The sequence below is a fragment of the Pinus tabuliformis genome, chromosome 7, assembly GCF_031772625.1.
Source record: "Pinus tabuliformis cultivar Carrire ecotype Pingquan chromosome 7, CPIR1, whole genome shotgun sequence".
Lineage (NCBI taxonomy): Eukaryota > Viridiplantae > Streptophyta > Pinopsida > Pinales > Pinaceae > Pinus > Pinus tabuliformis.
This window is the reverse complement of record NC_142293.1, coordinates 803,543,201-803,567,549: the sequence shown is the minus strand read 5'-3', so window position 1 is coordinate 803,567,549 and position 24,349 is coordinate 803,543,201. Positions and strand designations below refer to the sequence as shown.

At 38.2% G+C, this 24,349-nt stretch overlaps 1 protein-coding gene across 1 annotated transcript; it reads left to right on the top strand.

Moving 5' to 3' along the window:
• Positions 1-9,031: 9,031 nt before the first annotated feature.
• On the top strand, positions 9,032-9,823 carry LOC149249999 (uncharacterized). Its single transcript, XM_089453535.1, has one exon. It carries the CDS (start codon positions 9,032-9,034, stop codon positions 9,821-9,823), a length of 792 nt encoding a protein of 263 aa, XP_089309661.1.
• The last annotated feature ends 14,526 nt before the right edge of the window (positions 9,824-24,349 follow it).

Sequence of the window (24,349 nt, the reverse complement as noted above, 5' to 3'; positions counted from 1 at the left end):
GTTAGTTATTTTAAATCTAGTGTTCTCCCTAAAAGGTTATAAGTTAAAACTTAGGAATAGAGTATTCCATTTTTCCTGAGATAGCGTGGCTATTAGTAGATAAACTGTAGTAGGATTTTGATTAATTTGTTTAATGAGTGTTTTTATAGATAAACATAAGAATTTTGTTCCCTAACATCTTAAGTCAAAGTATTTCTTCACCTCACACATAAGAATTTTGTTCTCTAAGTAAAATTTCACATAATGAAAACAAGCCATCCGAATGGTTTTGTTCCCTAACATCTTAATTCAAAATATTACTTCACCTAATGCATACAAATTTTGGTTCTCTAATTCCAGAGTCTCTACAATAGATATCCTTAATAACTAAATTGACAGGTGGAATACGTTAATTTTTGGAATAAGTTAATTTTGGGAGAGACGTGTAGACGAGGATTTGACAGAGAAATAATCAGCAATCAATTCATAAAAAAATTGAATCCCTAAGAAACCATGGTCTACATAACGATGGACCACCTATTTTGAAGAGCTCTTGTTTTGCTGAACATCTACCCAACTATTTTCTATATATATAGTTTCCTAAACTTGATCTAATCTTGGATTTAAATGGTGTGAGCATATATCTAGGTACAATTTTTTGTATTCATGTGCTCTTATATTATCAATATGAAAAGATGGTAAAACTAACATGTGTGACAATAAGAACGATAGAAGAAAGTAGTTTGAGATTAATCACAATGAAGACTATATGTAATTGACTACATTATTATTATTCACATTTTCTATCATTTAACACCATTATATTGTCACTTTGAATTTAAAACTTTTTACATTGTCACTTTGCATTCAAAATTTGTATTTTATCATTTTTCATCATTCAAGTTATTAACAGTTTCTATCATCTCAACAAATGAAGATAACTAAGCAAATTTAAAATTAAAATGACCATATTAATTTTAGACATATTTAAAAAATAAAATATTCTAAAAATGAAGTGATGAAGTGTCTAGAGTAAAATACAGAATTAGGATAAAAAAGGGACAAAATTAAAATATAAAAAAGGTGTGTTATCATCCAATGTCATAGCATGTATTATTTTCATTCTTAAAAGCCCGAGGACACTAAATATCCTTAATCACTAAATTGACATGTTCAATCAACCAATGCAATAGTGTAATTGTTAGACATTTTTACCTTGGGTATTTTTCCTAGTCAATTCTCACTAAAATCCGATAAGGATTTTTTGGAATATTAAGTTTATATTAGGGAATTTGTAGAAATTGAGTGTTCTAAAGATTTTTTTTAGGGTGTTGAGTTCATTTATACATTTAAAAAAGCATATGAAACTACTAAAATTCATGATCTAACCGAAAATTATATTATTAGATTCTGGCTATAAAAACAAAAACATAAAAACATATAATAATTAAACGACTCCAAATTACAAATTAAATAGATTTATTAATAATTATCCATCATTAATAATTAAGGTAGTTGGATGCAATGCTTATGTCTCACTAGGCTTACAACAAATTAAATTAATCTTTACTCTTAAAATTATTTATATAAAAAGATAAAATAATTATAAATAAATAATAATTAACTTTAAATCCTTAATTATAATATTTACAATTTTACTTTTATCTTCTCTCTTTTATAATTTTCAATATGAATAATAAAAACATTTTCTTAATAACTTCTTTCACCCTCCTACATAGAATAATTAGAATAAAAATATTTTTTTGGATTATAAAAATACTAATAAAAATTAATTAAAATAAAAATGTTTTTTTGGATTATTAAAATACTAATAAAAATTAATAAATAAATTGGATTATAAAAATGCTATACATTGTGAATGATATCTAGATTTTAGCACATTTAATAAATAACCAAAGAGGTCCACATGAGATAGTTTGAACAAATATTATGTTAAATACAACAACAGGGTGGAAAAATTATATATTATGTTTCAAAAAATCATTGGGTAGAAATTAGATATAATATTGGAAATGTCAAATGATCTTAGCTCTAGTGGTTTGGTAAACAAATTCTATGGATACAATCATATAGTCATACTGTAACAAGTTTATGTTTATTTGTGGCATTTATGAAATAATTATATCTAGTGTAATAATTTTTTATTTTTTTTCAGAGTGCAAAATCTGCTTATCTGATCCAGGTGGATGTTGGTGGCCACCCACCAACCCATTTGGACCCCCACAACTGTCTCTTTCAGTCTTTTCAGTTTCCTAAATTGTAGCACAGTTTACTATTTTTAGCAGTTTTTCGGGTCCTGAACTTCCGGAGCTGTTTTGAGGCCCTAAACGACGTTTTTTTGGGATTCTGGGGCAACATGGGTCCATGGACCGATGTTGCCTCCCAAAGTGGTAGTACTCGGATAGATCTTTCTAACGAGCTATCGTACGCGTCAAACGGAGATCGTATGCCAAAGTTATGACCCCGGGAAATTGATGTACCAATTTACCCAAACGGGGCCCACAATTTGGCGTTTCATCTTCTAGGGTTAGGTTTCGGGATGTGAAGGGTTTTCCATTGTTTCTCAACAATAAATAGGCCTTCGAGCCTCATTGTAATACAGTTCTGAACAGTTCAGAGGCATGTAGCCACCACATCTCTTCTCAGAGATAAGCTACCATCGCCCTAGCTGGTTTATTTCCATTTCTGGTTGTAAGCATATTTCAGTATTTTCCATTAATGAAATGAAGTATTATTTCCGCTGTATCTTTGTGTATATGGTTATCTCTGTAATTTGTTGCGTTCCTGTTTAAATCCGGATCAGTGGTATCAGAGCGGTCTGCTTTTTCTCTGTTTTTCTTTGCATGTCCCCAACGAGGTCGGGATATAAGGAGTTAGGGCTTGAACTGGTCGAACCTTTGCAAGACCAGCCTCGCAAATCCCGACGGCCTCCGATGGCGGATGAGAAGAAAGACGAGGGGGCAGGAGATCCTATCAAAATCTTGCTCGAAGAGGCGCTCGAGCGGCAAAGGAACGCGATGATGGATAGCTTTGCGCAGATCCTTCAGCGGCTACCCAGAGGCGACGCATCGGCTTCCAACAGTGACTCTGGAAATGCCACACCGTTTAAGGTACAAGTTAATTTTGAAATCCCCATATTCGAGGGTCAAATAGACGCAGATGCCGTAGATAAATGGTTAAATCTGCTAGATGGGTATTTTTCTGTTCATGAATTTTCAAGTCGGGAAAAGATTGTTTTTGCTCTTCTCAAAGCAGCCCCCCACGTCAAGGACTGGTGGGAAACCTACTGCGGGCAGAAGGATGAAAGTACAGGCTCACTATTTTCAGCCGCACCCACTTGGAATGACTTCCGAGATGCCATCAAAGAGCAGTACTACCCTGTCGGAAGCTATGAGGACAAATACATCAAATGGACCACACTGCGGCAGGGACGAGACCAAGATGTGCCGGAGTTCACAAACATTTTTCATACCCTTCGCACACAGTTGGGTATCAAAGATACTGAGCTGCATCTGGTACTCAAATACCGTGGTTGCTTGCACAGATACATCCAGGAAGAGATGGTGTTCTTGAACATCTCCTCACTCGGCACAGCATACCGATATGCTGTCAAAATCGAGCAAAAGTTCAAACAGAAGAAGCGAGACTTTGGATCTGCAAATCCGAAGCCCAAAGGACAAAGCCAAGGCGGGGTGACCCAAGACAACCCGTCGAAGCCGCAAGAAAAGAACAACACCATGAAGCCGAAGAAGGACACAGGTAAGTGGTGTGAGTTCCACAAGAGTCCCACTCATAACACAAGTGAGTGTCGGACCAAGCAGTCGCTGGTGGCTGAGTTGAAGGCTTCCGAATCAGATGCATGTTCCGACCCTGAGCCAGAACTTGACAAGGGGAATGGCAAAGGGAAGCAGATCATTGATGCGGATCCCAGCGCCACTGTTGCCACCGCCAAGATCCAGAAAGATGAGCCCGAAAATCCAGAGGAAGGGGAGCGTCTTTTCCACTCACAGATGTGGGTGAAGGGTTCGCCGCTACAATTCATTGTCGACAGTGGCAGCCAAAAGAACCTTATTTCAGCAGAGGTCGTGAAGCGGTTGGGCCTACCGACTACACCACACCCACAGCCATACAGTATCGGGTGGCTTCACGAAGGACGAGATCTGAAAGTTCGCCAGCAGTGCCGCCTTCCCTACAGCATCAAGCCCTTCACAGACGAGGTATTGTGTGATGTTACACCTCTGGATGTTTGTGATGTATTATTAGGCCAACCATACTTGTGGAGGCGACATGCTGTGTATGAGTCAAGGCCTCGTGCTGTCATTATTTCTTTGAATAATTCATTATACAGGATACCAGAGGTAGCCCCACCTACTGCCACATCCTTGATCACTACCAAGAAAGGCAGCAAACTCACATCACAAACCAGGAAATTCATCTATCTGGTTCACTCCCAAAATAAGGGGAAGATCGTTGCTACATCCATGACCCCTGCAAAGGGTTCCTCCACGCAGCAGCAGCAACAAAGGGATACGGTCATGACAAAACACAGGAACAACTTCTCCTCACCCACAGGGGTACCACACAAGTTTCAGGTGGGCGACAAAGTTTGGTTACATCTGCAGAGAGAACGCCTTACCGGAACCCATCAGAAACTCAGACAACTCCGACATGGTCCTTACACCAGTACCAAGGCTACGGGCAACAATGCTTCAAAGCAAAGCATTCCTCCATTCCTTGGCTTGCACCGAGTGTTCAATGTGGACCATCGTCGACCATGCTTCCCACCATTTCTGGTCACATCAGGGAGTGCAGAACAGCTCACCAGAGAACCAACTCAGCAGAAGCTTCCTCATCTCAGGGAGGAACTCAACACAATGGGGACCATTGCTTCATAAGGGGGGAGGAATGATCCAGGTGGATGTTGGTGGCCACCCACCAACCCATTTGGACCCCCACAACTGTCTCTTTCAGTCTTTTCAGTTTCCTAAATTGTAGCACAGTTTACTATTTTTAGCAGTTTTTCGGGTCCTGAACTTTCGGAGCTGTTTTGAGGCCCTAAACGACGTTTTTTTGGGATTCTGGGGCAACATGGGTCCATGGACCGATGTTGCCTCCCAAAGTGGTAGTACTCGGATAGATCTTTCTAACGAGCTATCGTACGCGTCAAACGGAGATCGTATGCCAAAGTTACGACCCCAGGAAATTGATGTACCAATTTACCCAAACGGGGCCCACAATTTGGCGTTTCATCTTCTAGGGTTAGGTTTCGGGATGTGAAGGGTTTTCCATTGTTTCTCAACAATAAATAGGCCTTCGAGCCTCATTGTAATACAGTTCTGAACAGTTCAGAGGCATGTAGCCACCACATCTCTTCTCAGAGATAAGCTACCATCGCCCTAGCTGGTTTATTTCCATTTCTGGTTGTAAGCATATTTCAGTATTTTCCATTAATGAAATGAAGTATTATTTCCGCTGCATCTTTGTGTATATGGTTATCTCTGTAATTTGTTGCGTTCCTGTTTAAATCCGGATCATTATCATAATTTAAAATTGACAAAAATAGATATAATTGTATAGTCATACTATTGAACTAAAATATGCATTTTTTTTTCCAAGAAAAAAAACATGCTTCAGTTAAGCATACCAGAGAACAAAGTCGAGGATAAACAGTGCTTGAACCTAGCATAGGACTGTCAAAATCCTGCCGGAAGCCTAACAAAATCCGAAAAAACAAAGGCCTATAATAGCCAGCTACATGTCCACAAAATTACATTCACTCTTGGAAAGCGACTATCTATCATAGAATTACTCTAAAACAAAGTTGTTCATGTCCAATTGCAGAGCATCTTTTGAGAGGAAATTCACAACTAAGATATGCATCCTGATTTCTCATTATTGGTAAATATTTTCTATTGTGAACAAGATTGGTCATTGATTTTAACACGGATAGCTTGCTTTCTCTATGTCCGTAGCTTATAAACACTTGGATCTACGCTTGACCATCAATATGGACGTTTGGACGTCATATCTGGTAGCGTATGTGCATTGATATAGTGGTATGGGCGTGGCGTAGATGATAAAAAAAGGAAAGAAGTTGACACAGATTTCATTTCCTTTAGTATTGTCTTAGGTTAGCCCAAGTTCCTGCAAGAGTTTGGCGCAAGCTTCCCCTCCTCTTGGGCATAGACATGGTACAATATTGGAGGTCTGTAGTTTATTTGGATTAAGCATAGAAATTATCTTCATACAATGTAGTATTGGGTTCAATCCCAGCGGCATGCTTGATATACCAGTTAAAACAATTGAGACGTGTATGGGAAGCTAGATGATTTTATGAAAATAATTATTTTATTTGCTGCACCTGAAGATAAAGTTGGTTTTGTATGGCTAGCTTAATAAACTCCTCTCGACCATTTCTTTTGAAGCCAAGCACAGTATGTTTTCCGAAAGGAAAAGAATGGTAATTTTTTCATCATTTATAGTGTTTCTAGTGATGTACTTGATTTATATAAAATCCATGTAAGATACATCCATTCAACGAAAGCATAATAAACGAAACTGAAGAGGATTTAACTCCTCTTAACAACAGAGATGTACAACTCCAAATAGATTTTTCAGTTGATCAATTAAGGTCTTAGGATTACAGTGTTCATATTTAAATTGCCATCTTGGCATATTTCTCTCTTTTTGGGGGGGGAGAGGGATTTTTTCCCCTAGGGTTTTTCCCTCTTTCTTTACCTATGAGAGTTTGTACATGGGGTAACTAATCGGGCCTAGTTGGGAGGATCCATTCTTTTTTTCTTTTTCTTTTTTAGTTACTCCATATGTTTCATTTTCTCTCTACTTATGAGAGTTTGTACATGGGGTTACTAATTAGGCCTAGTTGCCAGGACCCATTCTTTTTTTTTCTTTCTACTTATGAGAGTTTGTACATGGGGTAACTAATCAGACCTAGTTGCGAGGAACCATTCTTTTTTTTCTTTCTTTCTTTTTTAGTTACTCCACATGTTTCATTTTCCTATGAACTAAGTATGGTGAATTGTAAGCTCACATAGGGACTTGCATCTGCATAGTTTTCCTAGTTATCATTTACCACTGGGTCTCCTCCATCCTTATATAATGGAGGTATCATAATGTACTTTGACATAAGATTGTGAGTAATAGAATACTCTTAGAACATGCGAAGTGCCTAGAATTTGTATAGTGTCTTATTTAGACTTACCATTGGGTCTTCTCCATCTATATATAATGGAGTTATTATTACCTACTTTGACATAACATTGTGACTAATAGAATACTCTTACAACATGCCAAGTGCCTAGAATTTGTAGAGTGTCTTCTTTAGACTTACCCCTGGGTCTTCTCCATCCTTATATAATGGAGGTATCATTATGTAATTTGACATAAGATTGTGAGTAATAGAATAATCTTAGAACATGCCAAGTGCCTAGAATTTGTAGAGTGTCTTCTTTAGACTTACCACTAATTATCATTTACCACTGGGTCTCCTCCATCCTTATATAATGGAGGTATCATTATGTACTTTGAAATAAGATTGTGAGTAATAGAATACTCTTAGAACATGCCAAGTGCCTAGAATTTGTAGAATGTCTTCTTTAGACTTACCACTGGGGCTTCTCCATCTATATATAATGGAAGTATTATTACGTACTCTGACATAACATTTTGACTAATAGAATACTCTTAGAACATGCCAAGTGCCTAGAATTTATACAGTGTCTTCTTTAGAAAGAGGGTCTATTTCATTGTTCCTTTCCCTGTAAATATGATAGCGAGAAATATTATTAAAAGTTTGTTTTAGCTGTGTAGCATTGAACTGGTTAACAACCTTACTGGAGTCTCCAAAAACTAGTAGTGAGTGAAAATGATGTTCTATAGCCCACCAAAGAAGGAGTTTTAAAGATAGTAGTTTGCATGATGCTGTACAACCCACCAAAGGAGTTTTAAAGATAGTAGTTATGTAGTTGTTCGTTTCCCTACCCAATCCAATTAGATTTTTGAATTCAAATATTAAGTTGTATTTTTAATTTATGTTTTTTTTTTTTTTTTTGCATTTAATGATTTGTGTGTTTAGATTTTTTGTATTGGTTATTTTTTGGTTTATAGTTGTTACAATGAACATTATTTTTATTTTGATTTAATGTTGTTCATGTTTATTTTTGTTTCATCTTTTAATTATTTAGACATTTGTTTATTAGATTTCCTTACAGAATATTTATTTTATTGTATTTCTTATTTTAAAATTCATTTTTTTAATGGCTTTTGGGTTAATCTTCGCGTTATAATGTTTTCCTATATTTACAACTTAAGATATTATATAATTAGATATGCCTTTCAAGTATAGACTTTGTCCCCAACATTACATGTGCATTATCTTGTCTTGACTTTTATTATTTTCTTTAACAATTTAAACTAGCTAATGTATTTCAGATTACCCTAAAATATGTTAATAATCCAAAATTTTCAATACAAGAATGATAAGAATTTATGTTTTATGAAATAATTGTAATTTTGTTAAATTTTGTGTCAATATATGTTTGAAATTTAAATTTTTGTGTTTGTGGAAATAAAAAATTTAATTGTAGTTTTAATTTACATTATGAATATTTGGTTTTGTATTTAATAATTTATGTGTTTAATTTTTTTTTAAATAATATTTTTTGGTTTCTGATTTTACTATAAACAATATTTTTATTTTTCGTTACTATTTCTATGATTTATATGTCTCGTTTATCTTTGTTTATTTGATCCTTTTATTACATACATTTGATTACTAGCTTTCCTTTCTCAATATTTATTTTACTAAAATGTATTTTTAAAATGATATTTTTTTTTTTTTTTTTTTTTTTTGCAAATAATTTGCTGTAACTTGTTCTAAAGAAAATACTTTTAGTTAGTATTATTTGATAGCTTGAGAATCAAAATATTCTCACGGATCTTTTTTCGCTTCGAGCTGTCGCGCTGCAACCCTAGCCGCGCCTTCTGAGCGACCCCGCAAGCGCTCTCCCTCATGGAGCCTGGAGGCGGCCCTGCGGCCCCTCCCCCCTTTCCTCCGGAGATCGAAGCCTTCAAGGCTCTTGTAACTGCAACAGGAAAACGTCAGGTCTCAGGCCCGCAGCAAAAATTCGTCAAAAAACTGGACAGTATACCCAAGGTGGCCTTACCAGAGGAGGAAATCTGTAGATCTGCGCTGAATCTTGCAGAAAAAGGTCTGATCGGCCAGTTCACCGGTTTGTGGCCATCCCCGAGAGCAGTCGAAGAATGGGTCAAAAGGAATTGGCTACCTTTGGTAAATGAAGGAATCAAGATCTATTTTGTAGGAAAAGGGTTCTTCGTTTTCTTGTTTGACAGTATAGAGGACAGAGGCCTGATTTTCAGAAACGGGCCATACTTCATGGGGCCTCAAGGACTCTACTTGAACAAATGGTCTACAGATTTCGATCCAGCGCAAGATGTGCCCAAGGCGGTTCCTGTTTGGGTGCGCCTCCCGCATCTTCCCTTGCATTGCTGGAATCAAAGCTCACTTCAATCCATTGGAAACGCTCTTGGAAAATACATAGACCAGGCCCCAAGGAAGGATCAATACTCTTGTGCCCGGATCTGCGTGGAGGTCGATTTGGAAACAGGATTACCCGAAGCGATTCAGCTATCGGTGGCAAACTGGACACACATACAAGAGCTTGATTATGAACAGCTGCCTTTCAAGTGTCGATTCTGTCATGAGTACGGGCACTTTGCAAGATACTGCAAAAAAAGAAATGAGGAGACAACAGAAAAGGAAAAAGAAGAACAATGGAAATAGGCAAAGAAGACAACACTCAGCAGACAGAGTAACAAAAACAAGGTTAAAGGGACAGAGAACAAAGTAGATAATGGAAGCACAAGTAACCAAAACGCCGGAAGCAGTGAAACAAAAGGCAACGAGGGGGATAAAAACCCCTTTGAAATCCTCACGCCTCCTTCAGATCCTCCGGAAGCAGGGGAAGAAGAACCACCACAGCAGGAGAATATTGAAACCATAGAACCAGGTAATAACCCAATCCCCATCCCAAGCAATATTTCTTCCCCTTCATATGCAGATATAATAAAAAAGAAGAAGAAAACCATAGAGAATATGGGATCATCAGATGATGAAACATTTGAAAGGACATCAAAAAGGGCTGGACGAAGATCAAACAAGGAAACTAGAGAAGAGGAGTCAGAAAGACAAAAAACCCTCGGCAGTCAAGCTACCATCGAAATGACACTAGGGAGGAATATCAGGCCTAGGGCCTCCAAAGGAGGAGGGCCTACCCCTTCAAGTGGTAAATGATGCAGTTGATCTCTTGGAACTGTAGGGGTCTGGGTAATCCCAACAAGGCAGAGGCTATCAAAGACTTATTGAAGATGGAGACCGCGGACATCCTTATGCTCCAAGAGACCAAAGTAGAAGGGGAAACCCTTCTAAGCACCAGCGCTATGAAATGGAAATTTGATTCAGGAAAGGCTGTTAGTGCAAGGGGCACGACTGGAGGAATAGGTACTTTTTGGACAAAAGACTTCTCACTAGAACGATTCTTAGCGACCCAACATTGGATTTTCACAGAGCTGCGTCACACCGTAAGCAATCTTTCCCTCGCTCTGTTTAACTTGTATGTCCCTGTTCATTATGAAGAAAAGAGAGAGTGCTGGAGGACACTCTTGGATTATATAGCGCAAATCAGCCCCTCAAATTTAGTCATAGGTGGAGATCTGAATATAACTCTAGATCCCAAAGAAAAGAAAGGAGGGATTCAGTCTAGAGATCCTTTCATCAATACAGTGGGAAATTTGATTCTGCAGTGGGATTTGGTAGACTTCAAACCAGTGAAAGGCAAATACACCTGGACAAACAATAGAACCAGAGAAAATCATATCTCTGCCAGATTGGATAGGTTTCTCATCAGCAGCTCTTTAATGATGGACAACAGAATAGTTTTCACCAAGATTCTTCCAAAGCTCACATCGGATCATAAGCCTATCCTCTTATGCCTAAAAGAAGAAGAAGATTTAGGCCCCCTTCCATTTCGTTTCAACCCTCTTTGGGCAGGTAAAGAAGGGTTTTTAGAAACAGTTCAAGCAGCATGGAGGATAGATGTACTCGGTTCCCCAAGCTATGTGTGGGAACAAAAAATGAAAAATACAAAAAAAGCACTCAAAGATTGGATAAAGAAATCCATGCAATCTCCCAATAGGCAGAGGAAGGAGGCAGTTCTTCAATTGGAAGGAATACAACTTGAAATGGAGGAGAAAGATCCCTCTTCCACAGATTTAGCCAATGAAAAATCTGCTCAAAGGAATGTATACTGTTCTTTTAGAAATGAAGAGGAATATTGGCGCTTAAAGTCTCGAAGTCTGTGGCTCAAATCTGGGGACAGAAATACCTCATACTTTCATAGACAGTGCAGGGCCCGTCTCTCGCGCAATCATATAACAGAAATTACCAGCACTAGTGGTCAGGTTTATAAAGGATTTTCTCAAATCAAAGAAGCAGCTGTAAATCATTTTCAGAACCTTCTTAGTGCAGAAAGAAATGGGAACGAGGAGGATGAAGCAGAGTTTCTCACAACCATCCCAAATCTAGTCAGTGAGGAAGATAATGATTCTCTGATGAGCCCAGTAACGGAAGAAGAGATAACTAATATAGTCTGGTCCATGGAACCAGATAAAGCCCCAGGTCCCGACGGTTTCACAATACACTTTTACAGAATTTGTTGGGAGATTATCAAAATTGATCTCTTCAGAATGATAAGAGGAATCTTGAGGAAGGCAAAAGTGGGTGGTGGAATAAAATCCACATTTCTCGCTTTAATCCCCAAGGAAACAAACCCAGGATCCTTTGACAGATACAGGCCGATCTCCCTTTGTAATTCATCATACAAGATCGTGGCCAAACTGCTGGCAAACAGAATTAAGCCACTACTTCAAAAACTCATCTCTCCAGCCCAAGGAGGATTTGTGAAAGGTAGACAAATCTTGGACAATGTCATTCAAATCCAAGAGGCTCTCCATTCCAGCCATACACGGAAAGAACAAGGTATGATTATCAAATTAGATATGAGTAATGCTTTTGATTGTGTTAACCGTTCTTTCCTGCTCAGAGTACTTGCAGCCTTTGGGTTCAGACAGGAATTCATAAACCTTATCAAAGCCTGCATCGAAAACATCTGGATCGCTCCAATGGTGAATGGGAGACCAACAGAGTTCTTTTTAGCCACCAGGGGATTGAGGCAAGGCTGCCCTCTGTCTCCATTTCTCTATATTCTGATGGCGGATTCATTAAGCAGAAATTTGACACAGGAGCAACAAAGCGGCACCATTCCCGGGATAAGAATCGTGCAAGGTGTAGCCCCAGTGAATCATGCGCTTTTTGCCGATGATTCACTCCTGCTCGGGGGAGCTTCCATGAGAATTGCTAAATCCTTCAAGACAATTCTCCAAAAGTATTGCAGTGTTAATGGAGCACTAATCAGTGAGAGGAAAAGCGCAGTTTACGGATGGAATACCGATCTGCAAACAATTGAAAGGATAGCCAGTGAATTGGGGTTCAAAGGCTATGCAGAGTGGGATAAAATAAAGTATCTTGGTCTTCCGTTGATGATGGGATCCAATTGTAATTATTTGTGGGAGGAGGTGATTTCCAAGTTCAAAAATAAGATAGCAGCGTGGGGCGGAGTCTGGCTTACCACAGGCGGCAAGCTCACTCTCATCCGTTCGGTGCTTTCATCTCTGCCTACTTTCCAAGCCTCTTTGCTGATGGCTCCAAGGCAAATCGCTGATCAGATCTCTTGTTTAATGCAGAATTTTTTGTGGAATGGTGGGAAGGGGAACAGTAACCGTTTTCACTTAGTTAATTGGGAAATGGTGAAGCGTCCCATTGCTAAAGGTGGACTCCAAATTAGATACCCCCAACAAGCAAATCTAGCCCTGGGCTGTAAACTCCTGTGGCAGCTAATATCTGAGCCCACGCATCCTATCAGCCAGCTCTTAAATCTCAAATATCTCAGAAATCGGTCGATCATCTCCTTCAACCCAGCGCCTTCTCCTAGAGGAACACAGGCTTGGAGGCTCTGTTGCAAAGGGATAGATTTCTTCAAAACACATTTGTATAAAATTCCAGGGAACGGCAAAAAAACATTGCTGTGGAGAGATCGAATCATGGGCCATCCTCCACTCTCAGTCATAAACGAAATCGCAGATTTAAGAGTCTGGTTAAGATCAAAAGGAATCAGGAAAATCGAGGACATTGCAGAGTGGGATAACAAAGGCAATTGGCAGTGTTGGACTTTGCCCAACATACCAGCGCACTTAAAAAATCAGTTAAACTATTTCATAGATGCAATCACAGACTTTACTCCAGTGCACAAGGACGAGGAAGATTCATGGGGTTGGGGACAAACAGGGGTATACACAGCCAAACAAGGGTACTTACAGATGCAAGGCAAAAAGGACTCTTCGCACCCGGAAGCAGTGTGGAAGCAGATCTGGGAAAGCTTCAGCATTTCGAAGATCAATTTCTTCTTTTGGACTTTGTTTCACAACAAAATCTTGGCTGGTCCACATCGATGCGTGTTCTGCAAAAAAGCCTTGGAGACCTCAGTTCACATATTTATTGATTGTGAGTATGCTCAGAAGGCCTGGACTAGCTTCTTGGCTGGACTGAATGTTAGACCCCCAGTGCATTGTTCGATAACAGACATGTTTTCGTCTTGGAAAGCTCGTTATCCCTACAGCATCGCAGACAAATCTCTTTGGCACAAGGTGTGGGTTGCAGCTCCAAAATATGTGTGCTGGAAGTTGTGGCTCTCCCGGAACGAAATTGTCTTTAATCAAAAAGAAATGTCTGCAGGAAATGTCGCAGAAAAGGCCAAGAAACTACTAATAGAAACTCTGAGACAATCCAATGTTAGAGACAGCTCCCTAAGAGATGAAGAAAGAGCATGGTTGGGTGATTACACTCCTACAACGAGTCCTTCAACAATCACTCGCCCAAATCACAAGGAAAACTGGCAGATTCGAGACACTTTGGAAAGCTTCCAGAAGTGGTGGAAATCTCAAGGAAAATGCACTATCTTCTTTGACGGAGCCTCGAAAGGCAATCCAGGCAGGTCAGGAGCTGGGGGGGTCATTTATCTCCCGAATGGAAGAAAAGAGGAATTCAGTTGGGGACTCGGAATTAAAACCAACAATCAGGCAGAAGTCCTCAGTCTTTTAAAAGCTTGCCAACTGGCCAGAAAAGGAAACCCAAGGGAAATCTTAGTGTTTGGAGACTCAGAATTGCTGATAAAATCTCTATTAAATAAGAAAGGGCTCAAGGATCCAGTACTGAACAAACAGATATTAAGAGTGAATAGACTCTTGAAGGACTTCTCTTCAGTTCAAATCTTTCATATCCTCAGAGAATTAAACTCAGAAGCAGACAGCCTGGCAAATATTGGATGTAATCTAGAAAAGAACATGATCAGCATAAATGCAGGAGAACCGAATATGGCAGCCATTCCTTAAAAGGGCAAGTCGATCTTGTAAAAGCAGAAAATTGTTTTGTTAGAAATAGAAAAATGTAAAACTTGATATGGCTTTGGCCACCCATAAATAAAATACCCGTTTCGGTTAAAAAAAAAAAATGATATTTTTTTTAATGATTCTCGAGTTCTAGTTTCTAGATTTTATTATAAACATTATTTTTATTTTGACTTACTGTTTCTCATGTTTATCATTGTTTAATACTTTTAATATTTAGACATTTGTTTACAAGTTTTCCTTGCTCAAAATTTATTTTACTGTTTTTTGTACTTTAAAAGTCATATTTTTTAATGGTTCTTGGGTTATTAAGGAAATATTTGTATTCTTGTTATAATGTTTTCTTATATTTACAACTTAAGATATCATTTCAATTGGATGTGACTTTGTCCTCCAACATTATATGTGCATTACCTTGCCTTGAATTTTATTTAGTATTTAGACATTTGCTTACTAGCTTTCCTTACACAGTGTTTACTTTTATTGTATTTTGTATTTTAAAAATCATCTTTTTAAATGGATTTTCACTTATTATGTAAATAAATACTCGTCTTCTTGTTATAATGTTTTCTTATATTTGCAACTTAGATTATTATTTCAATTGGATGTGACTTTCAAGTATAGATTTTGTCTCCCAATATTGTATATGCATCATCTTTTCTTGAATTTTGTTATTGATTTTATTTAATAGTACAAACTAGTTAATGTATTTTAGGTTATCCTAAAATATGTTAACAATCCAAACACATATTTAATATAAAGATAATAAGAATTTTTGTTTTATGAAATAGTTATTGTAATTTTGTTTCAATTTTGTTTATGGAATTCAAAGATCTAGTGGTACTTTTAATTTACACTATGAATATTTCTTTTTGTATTTAATAGTTTTGTGTTTAAATATTTTGTAGCTAGCACTTTTTATCTTGGGAGAATCCAAGTAATAATGCAACCTTCCTATATCCCCACCCCTATTTCCACTTCCTTAGTGTCCCTATTCCACTTTGGTTAGGTGAACTATTACATTGTTTTGGATCATTATGCCTCATAAACAGACTTGGGTCCAACATAACATGGTGTATTACTGAGAGCAAGGGACCAACAAAGAGCAAAGAGCCCTTCTTCATGATTTAGAGAACACGCCCTTTAGCATGTCAAGGAGGAGATAACATAAGTGGAGTGAGAATTAGCTGCAAGTGTCATTATTTGATTGATTCATAAGTGTTGGATGAGGATGTAGATTGAGCCCTGAACATTGGCCACACTAAGGGCTACTACAACTAATACATGTGCACAACGACATATGTTGACATTTGAAATTATTGTTGGAAGGAGTGTTGGTTGGCTAGAATGATTCCAAAGAGGAACTTTTATTGATGTTGGAAGAGATGTAGTTAAATATGTGTTTCGTGGATTGCAAAATTGGGAAAATAGAGACATGTTTAGGTATCAACGTGACCCAAGCTACTCCCCATGTAGCTATAAGAAGCCCATTTTAGTGGAGGCTTCTAAATCTTATAGGTCTTGATGATAGTATCCATGTTATTTTATTTTTTAGTTTATATTCTATATTTTTCTATTTTTCAGTTCAGGAATGGCCCTAAAGGCCTAACACATAAAGGTCAATGGCATTTAGCAATGCAGAGGTACAGTATATGGCAATTAGTCAAGTAGGTTGTGAGACACTATGGCTTTGCAAGATGCTATTTGGTTTACTTGGTGATAATCCATCTACGATGTATTGTGATAATTGTAGTTGTATTAAACTCTCTGAGAATCTAGTATTTCATGATTGGTCAAAGCACATTGAAATCAAATACCACTTCATCAGAGACTAGGTTCTGAGGAGAGTTGTGAAGCTTGAGTATATATCCATTGATGCATAGGTAACAAACCTTCTCACAAAGTCATTGCCAAGGGGAAAGCATGTTCTTTAGAGATAGGATGGGAGTGGTGAGAAACACCTTCCTTTATAGGAGGGAGTGTTGAAAATGGTACCAAGGATATATTTCCTAAGCATTTCTCCTTTTGGTCTAGGGAGACACATTCATCATCTTTTGTCTAAATGATATTATGAGTTTATTAATATCAAGGAGGCTAGAGTAATTTTTATGTGGAGTTGTACTAAGTACTTTAAGTTGTTAAAGTCACATGTGTTTTAAAAGTCAATTTATGTGAAAAGTACTAAAATACACTTTATATTATTAAAGTGACTTTTATACTCTAAAAGCGATTGTGAGCAAAAAGTAACCATGATACTAAAACATTAAAAGTATTAGGGGCACTCATTAATAGAAAGGGGGACCACATTAAAAAGTCTTTTAAGAGGAAACAATCTCCATCATTGATCTAATGAGATGAGATTTAATTACAACCATTAGATCTAAGTGTTAGGGTTCTCATCTTATTGATAAGACAAAAGGGAGAAAAAAGGAGATTGAGCTCATTTATTATTCTCATGAGAGCATTGAGAAGAGGAGAAATAAGTAAATTGAAGGGAGGAGAAATTGTTAAGCTATCAGTTAAAGGAGGGCTCAAATTTCTAGAGAGCTTCCTAGCTCAAACTTCCAACAAAGATCTATGGCATGAGTTTCCAAGAATTTCGCACCAGCTGTTTAGTCGAGTTTGCACTAGTATTCAGCCTGAATTTGTAGTCAGATTTTCGTTGTGTATTAGGCCTTCATTTAACTTGAGTTTTGTGATAGAGTTCAGGTCGAGTTATGACCTAAACTTTAGGAGAACTAAGCCGATTTTTTTGGGTAAACAGACCCAAAAATCCTTCAGTCTGACAATGAATTATAGGAGGCTACATTAGTGCAGAAATGGGAGACTTCAAATTAGAGGTTAAGGCTTAGGTTTTAAGGAGAATTTTTGCTATCATCGGGCCCAAAATATGTGGTATTGACATAGAGTACAAGCATACATATGGAGACCAAGTATCAGTATGAGTTGAGCGCTGTGTGAAGACTCTAATCTTCTTGTACTCTCATTGTGAATACAACAAACAAAATAAGGGAGATAAGTTGACCTTTCTCTGTTGTACAAATTCATTTAAGAAGCAAATTGAATACTCCCTTTAGCACTGGTTTTCCCCACTATGGGGTTTTTCCGGGGTCAAGTTGACCAAATTAAGTGTGTTAAATTGTTCGTGCGCTTGTTATTTTCTCTTGTATCAGTTATTGAAAAGAAATAGTAGTGTCTCTTTGTTTTCATGTAAATGCCAATCTAATATAAATTATTAGTCATTTTTTTAATGATGAGTTTGGGCATTAAACCATACAAAATATGAAAATTGGGTTGGGCTACATTCTCTTATCATTTTTTACAATATACTCTTGAATTTCATAAATAAAATCTTTGCATCACAATTTTTCTTACATATTTATTGTTATTGCATTAATAGAAGTGAGATATTTCTTGTAATCTCTTTTAGATTTTTTTTTTTTAAATATTTTAACAAATATAATATAAATGAGTAAATTAATAATATAATTATTATTCAATTATTTTTATTAAATTACACAGTTTTCAATATAAATTACAATATTATTATTATCTTCTTTAATATCCGTTAAACTAGGATAAATACTTTTAATGTGAAACAATTTTTTTCACTTTATGTAGAATGAAACTCCATTTAGAATAATTTGCATTATTATTTATTCATTTTTCTAATTTATAAGAGATAAGTAACTTGAATTATTATTATTATTTATTCATTTTTAATAAATTTTTAAAGTTAAATATATGAAGGGATTCAATTTCCCCAAAAACTATGGGGTATTTATTTTAAACATATTTATTGAATTTTGGGAGAATTTTTGGGGAAAAGCAATAAAGAAAAAGAAAAAGGAAAAGGAAAAATCTATTAATTAAATTATACATATTTTTTAAATCTAAATAAAATATTATTATTATTCTTATTATTATTTTTGTGTAAGCTTGGTAGTACTTCCTTTTTCTATTAATTATTTATAGGCAGGTAAAAAAAAATATGTTTCGTGCCCTCAACCTGCTCGAGGGAAACCATGTTTGTTGGCCACCGATCAACATCATATGCCATCCAAAATTTAAATAGCTTAAGTATAATCATCCTTGCTAAGTTTGCTACTGTATCTGCTATTTTCTTAATTCTTTGACTTGTAAAGTAAATGCTATCCGTCATATAAACAAAAATTACTTTCTACTACTCTGCATCAGTCATCAGATGACTCAATAGGAGTCGGGTCCTTAGCACTCGACCTGGGCACTTTGTTCTCCAACAAGGTTTGGATTTGTTTTTCCATTCGCCCAAAACAGAGGTTCTAGTGGTACTGTTGTACTTGCACTGCTTGAATCTCCTTTTGTATATCCTTTAAACTTGGCTCCTCCTAGCGAACTTGCACTGATTCTTCTCTGTCCCTGTATGTTACCATGGCCCTAGCCAACAGGTTATTCATGACCCAATACTGTTGGATGGTCTATCTGAACAATGTTTGATGTCCCCTGGTGTGCCCCAGATCTATGAGCAGTGTCTCCCAATCCTCCATTGGAAGAGCTTCATTCACTGCCTTGGTGTTTAACTTTGCCTCCCATGTTGATATTACATCTTTTACTTGTGCTGGATTTCCTGTATGGTATGCATGCATTAAGTTTTGCATGCTTTCATCTCCTGTTTTCCTTCACCTTTTTCTTTGGGTTTTTCTCGCCGAATCCATCGGAGCCTTCATTTTCTTTTTCGCCTATTTGCCAGCCAGATGGCCTCCTTTTCTTCCCTACCTCGCTTCTGCCTTCACCATATTTTCCTTCTGGAACTCTTTCAGCCCCCACTCCTCAGTTGTTCTTTCCTGCTCTTGTTGTCAGAGCGTCAACATCAAAGTGGTAGAGGATTTAAATATGCTTGTAATTTTAACATAAGTGCAAACATTATAACCAATCCAAATTTCATTCATGACCTTCCACCTTTCCTTGTAATTCATCTTTTTAGAATAACAACTTCGAGTTTGTGTTTCCCTCTTCTGCTTTAATCCCCCCTTAGGGTCGACGTAATGGGTTACAAGATGAGGTCCAACTCTGCTCCAAGTAGCTGGCAGACAAGGTCTAGGGTTACCAAAGCTAGAATTGCACAGGTTTGGCTCAGTTTCAACAGCTAATGCTGACCCATTCGAGTTGGGATGCCCCGACATCTCCTGCTCTCCTTTAAGAGTTTTGACATGCTCCTGCATTCCATCTTGACTCTGGTTTACCATGATAGAATTTAGTTGCCCACACAAAATTCCCACCTGGCTAGACTTTCTGACCTCAACCTCGTCATACCACCATTTCCTCCAAAGAATACTTCCCTCGGCGGCCATACCAGTCACACTGGGGTGCTAGTCCCCCTCCTCCCTATTGATACCCTACTACCTCTTAGGATTACCCGATTTCCATACTGAAACCGTTGGTCCAACTTCCCCTAATTACTATTCCCCAGCATCCCTTTCCTACCCCATGGGGTTTGCATGCCCCCCACTAACTCGAATAGCCTGGATGAGCATATATTCCATTTCCCATACCCCCCTCGCACCCCCCACTAGTTTTGGAGACTACCAGACCCCCACATGCTGTTAGAGGAGCCATAGCCTCTTCTCAATCCCACGCTATTGGTTTTCAATGTGGAAATTTATAATTTAATTCCCTGGGATCCAGGAGTCCCTCCTAACCCTACAGGGATCCCCTCTTTTCCCCAAATCCTTCCACTAAATGTAGCACATACATATCCAAACATTATTAACATAAAAATGATCCAAATTCTCGCATTCTCCTGTATCTTACAACAATTAAGAAACCAGACATCAACAACAAAAACTAGACCAGCATTTTCCGGAAACTTTCGACACCACCCTTATGCAATTCCAAACTCGCCTCCAAGCTTGCAACATTGATTCCAAATCTAAACTTAGTTAGGCTTGGGTTACATACCAATCTCCTTCGAGAGCGATGAAGGTGAAATCCAAGTGTCGATGACTGCCCCTTCTCCCGCGGGCTTGGTTCTCCTTTCGGCTTCCAATCTTGTCACCTGGCTCTCGTTCCCTTCTCCAACCTTGCATGCAAACACTATTCTCCCTCGCCACCTTTCTGCCTTGAAATTTCACCCACCTACCCATTTGTTTTCCCAAGGTTTCCTCCACTTGCCTCATTCTCCCGGGACCTTCTGCCACATTTGTGTGGGGTCCTTGAATGGGTTGTCCATGTACCCTAATCGTTCGTCCTTCCACCATGTGAATGATCCTAGTCCGGATCTGATCTCCCTTCACATCCCAATCGGGGGTCTTGTCTTCCTTCCCTGTCTTTTCCCAGGATCTCCCTTAGAATGTTCATTCCTTCTATATGGTTTATCTCATTCCCAGGGATGTTCAGGTTGCTTCCTGGATTGCCACAACCCCAATATTCTAGGAAATCAACTGTCGCATTCCCTGAGCCTCGGACATGAGCCAAAATAAGGTATGTCATCCGTTTCATGAGGATTCCTATTTTCTGGACTACTCTTGCTGTTCTGCAGCTCTTGCTTATCTTTTCCCATTGGGTTCCTTGTTGGAATTTTTTCATAATGTTAATCACTAATGTGGAGTCTCCTTCCACCACCATCTTCTGAAATCTTTCTCTTCTAGCAATTTCCAATCCTTGTTTGAGTGTGTTGAATTCTGCCTCATTATTTCTCGCAATTCCACATTCCATTGCAAACAGTCAAATTGTTTGGCCCTGGTGGTCTCTCAATACTCCTTCAAATCCTGCTTCTCCTGGATTTCCTTTAGCTACTCTATCAAAGTTTAGCTTTATGAAGTCCTCGGGAGGGTAAGCGAAGTATGATAGGGATTGTGGAGGGGTAGGTTTTGGCTTCCAAGAGCCATGCATCATCATTTGCGGGTCCAGATTGAGCATTGCCATTATTCGACTCTCCTGGGGCATTACTTCCCAGTCCTCTGGGTACCATTTCTCTACCAAAATAATTTCCCAAATATTTTGTTTTATAACCTTCCCCACTTCTGTTGTTGTCTTTCTTTCATATTTGAAAACCATTCGATTTCTTTCTTTCCATACCGCCCACAGGAGAAATCCTAAAGAGATGTTCTAGGCTCAGTTAAGGATGGGGCTCTGGTAGATTTTCTTTCTCCAATTTTCAATGTTGTTTTTGTGCTTGAGTACTCTCTATCTGAATGGAAAAAGATAATTTCATGATTCTTCCATAGGACGTTGCTATAGGTGCAAGAGTTTAGTAGATGTTCCATTGTTTCCATTTGTTCTTCACATATACAACAAACAGAAGGTCCCTGCATCCCTCTTTTCTGAAGTTGGTCCCATGTGAGAGCTCGGCCATGGAGGACCACCTAGAGGAAAAAATATACTTTCGGCCATAGTTGATCCTTCCATATTCTTTTCCATTTGGGTATCCCTTGCTGGTGGTGGTGGTCTATTTTCAGGCAATAACCTTCTTGTATTGTAAACATTCCTTTGACTTTGTATCCCCATCTTATGATGTCCATTCCTTTTGTTATCATTATTCTTCTAAAGTTGACTTCTTTGTCATAGGTTTTCCATTGGGGAGAATCTGGGGCTTCTCTCCAGTGTTGTCTCCTTTTCCAGTTTCTCCATATTGATCTTGTTTCTTCTCTCTAGAATTTATTTACCATTTGTTTTTCTGGTCGATTTGTGTTCAGGAATATTTTTGCTAGGTCTTGTCTACTGAAGAGTTTTTCCCTCTACTGTCAGGAATCTTTCCAGAACCTGGCCTTATCCCCTCCCTTGATCTCCCAGAAGTTGTAGTTTCTTATCAATTCTCTATTTTTTGTTGCTAGGTTCCATATAGCTAATCCCTTTGTATTTACCTGGGTTCTCAGTCTTCCTTATGTTGTCCTAGGCATTCCATATTTTATTCCCCGTATTTCTTTCCATAATTCATTACCTCCCTGTATCCATCTCCACCAAATATTGGCCCCCATTACCTCATTCAGAATATAAGGGTCCCAAAGGCCCAACCCCCCTGCTTTTCTAGCTTCGTTAGCCAAATCCAAGAGAGGAGAGACCATATATTTGATGTTTGAGGCCCTTGCCATAGGAGTTTCTTGAAGATATTTGTCATGCCATTGCATACAATTTTGGGCACTGTTAGACTTGACAATTGGTAGATAGAAATGGATTGTAGCACTTCCTTTAGAAGGGTGACTCTGCTAGCCACGTTAAGGGCTCTAAAGGTCCAGTTTTTAAGGCGACCTTGAATCCTGCCCAGGAGAGCCTTCCAATTTGCCACTTTGAGTGGATTAAGGTTTAAAGGAATCCCTAGGTATTTCGAGGATAGGGTTCCTATACGAAAGCCCATTATTCTCTCTAGAAAGGCTTGGGATTGAGAAGTTGTGTTGAAGAAAAAGATATCAGACTTATCTTTATTAATCTGGGTTCCAGAGGCATTCATGAAATCTTGCAGGATAACTAAGAGAGACCTAGATTCCCTAAGGGTAGCTTGATAAAACATCATAATGTCATCGACAAACTGTTGATGCGTTAAAGGAAGATCATTTCCCCACATATGCATGCCTTTGAATTGTCCTTCTTGGACTTTAGCTTTGACATATCCCTAGACCTTCAGCTACTAGGATGAATAGGAAAGGGGAAATCAGGATGGAGAACACAGGGTTGATATGAAAGAAGAGATCCATTTTACCCATCGGGGATCGAAACCAAAGGCTTTCAGAATACTCTGAAGGTATTTCTAGCTTAAACGGTCATAGGCTTTCGACAACTCTAACTTGATCATCATTCCTTTGGATTTAAGATTCTTAAGGGAATGAACAACCTCTTTAGCAGTGACTATACCATCCAAAATTTGGCAACCTTCGACAAAACCAATTTGTTCTTGTGAGATTAAGGCCGGAAGTACTGATTTGAGTTGATTTACCTTTATAGTTGAGAGGATTTTATAGATTACATTGCACAACACTACAGGTCTGAACCCTTGGGGCTCTTCAAAGTGATCATATTTAGGAATTAGGGCTATGAAAGTTGAGTTTAGGGCAGGATGTACCTATTTTGTTCTTCTGGATTCTTCAACTACTTCTAGGATGTCTTCTCCTAGAAGGGGCCAAGTTACCTAGAAAAGCTCTGTCGTAAAGCCATCCAGTTCCGACGCTTTATTTTTTTCCAATCCTTTGACCACCTCCTCCACTTCTTCCAAGGTGATAGATCTCATGAGTGATAAGTTGTGGTCCCTACTTACCAACTGGGGGATATGTCGGGTTATCCTATTTATGGCTTCTAACCTATCAAGATTAGGTTCTTTCATGATGTTTTGGAAGTGGTTCACTAGCAAATTTTCCATCTCATCATTTTGAACCAGTTAGTTTCCTCCTGGATCTATTAATGAGAATATTCGATTGTACTGTCTATGTTGTATCATAGCTTTGTGGAATAAGCGGGTATTTCTTTCGCCCTCCCAAAGCCATTGGACTCTTGATTTTTGTTTCCAAAAGATTTGTTCTTGCTTCCTTCCTTCCACAATCCTGGTTAGTAATTTGCATTCTTCCTCCACTAGGGATCCCAAGCAGCCGTTTGTTATCATCTGTTGTTGGACTTGTTGCATCCTAGCCTGAAGCAGTTCCTGATCTTGCTAGATGTTGCCAAATTCCTCTTTGTTCCATTTCTTTATCTTTCCCTTGAGCTCTTGCAGGCGTAGATGGAATGTATGCATTTTATTCCTCCCCTGTTCTGTGCTTGATATCCACCATTCCTTAATTTTACCTAGGAAGGCAGGGTCCCGTAGCGAGAAGGCTTAAAATGCCCT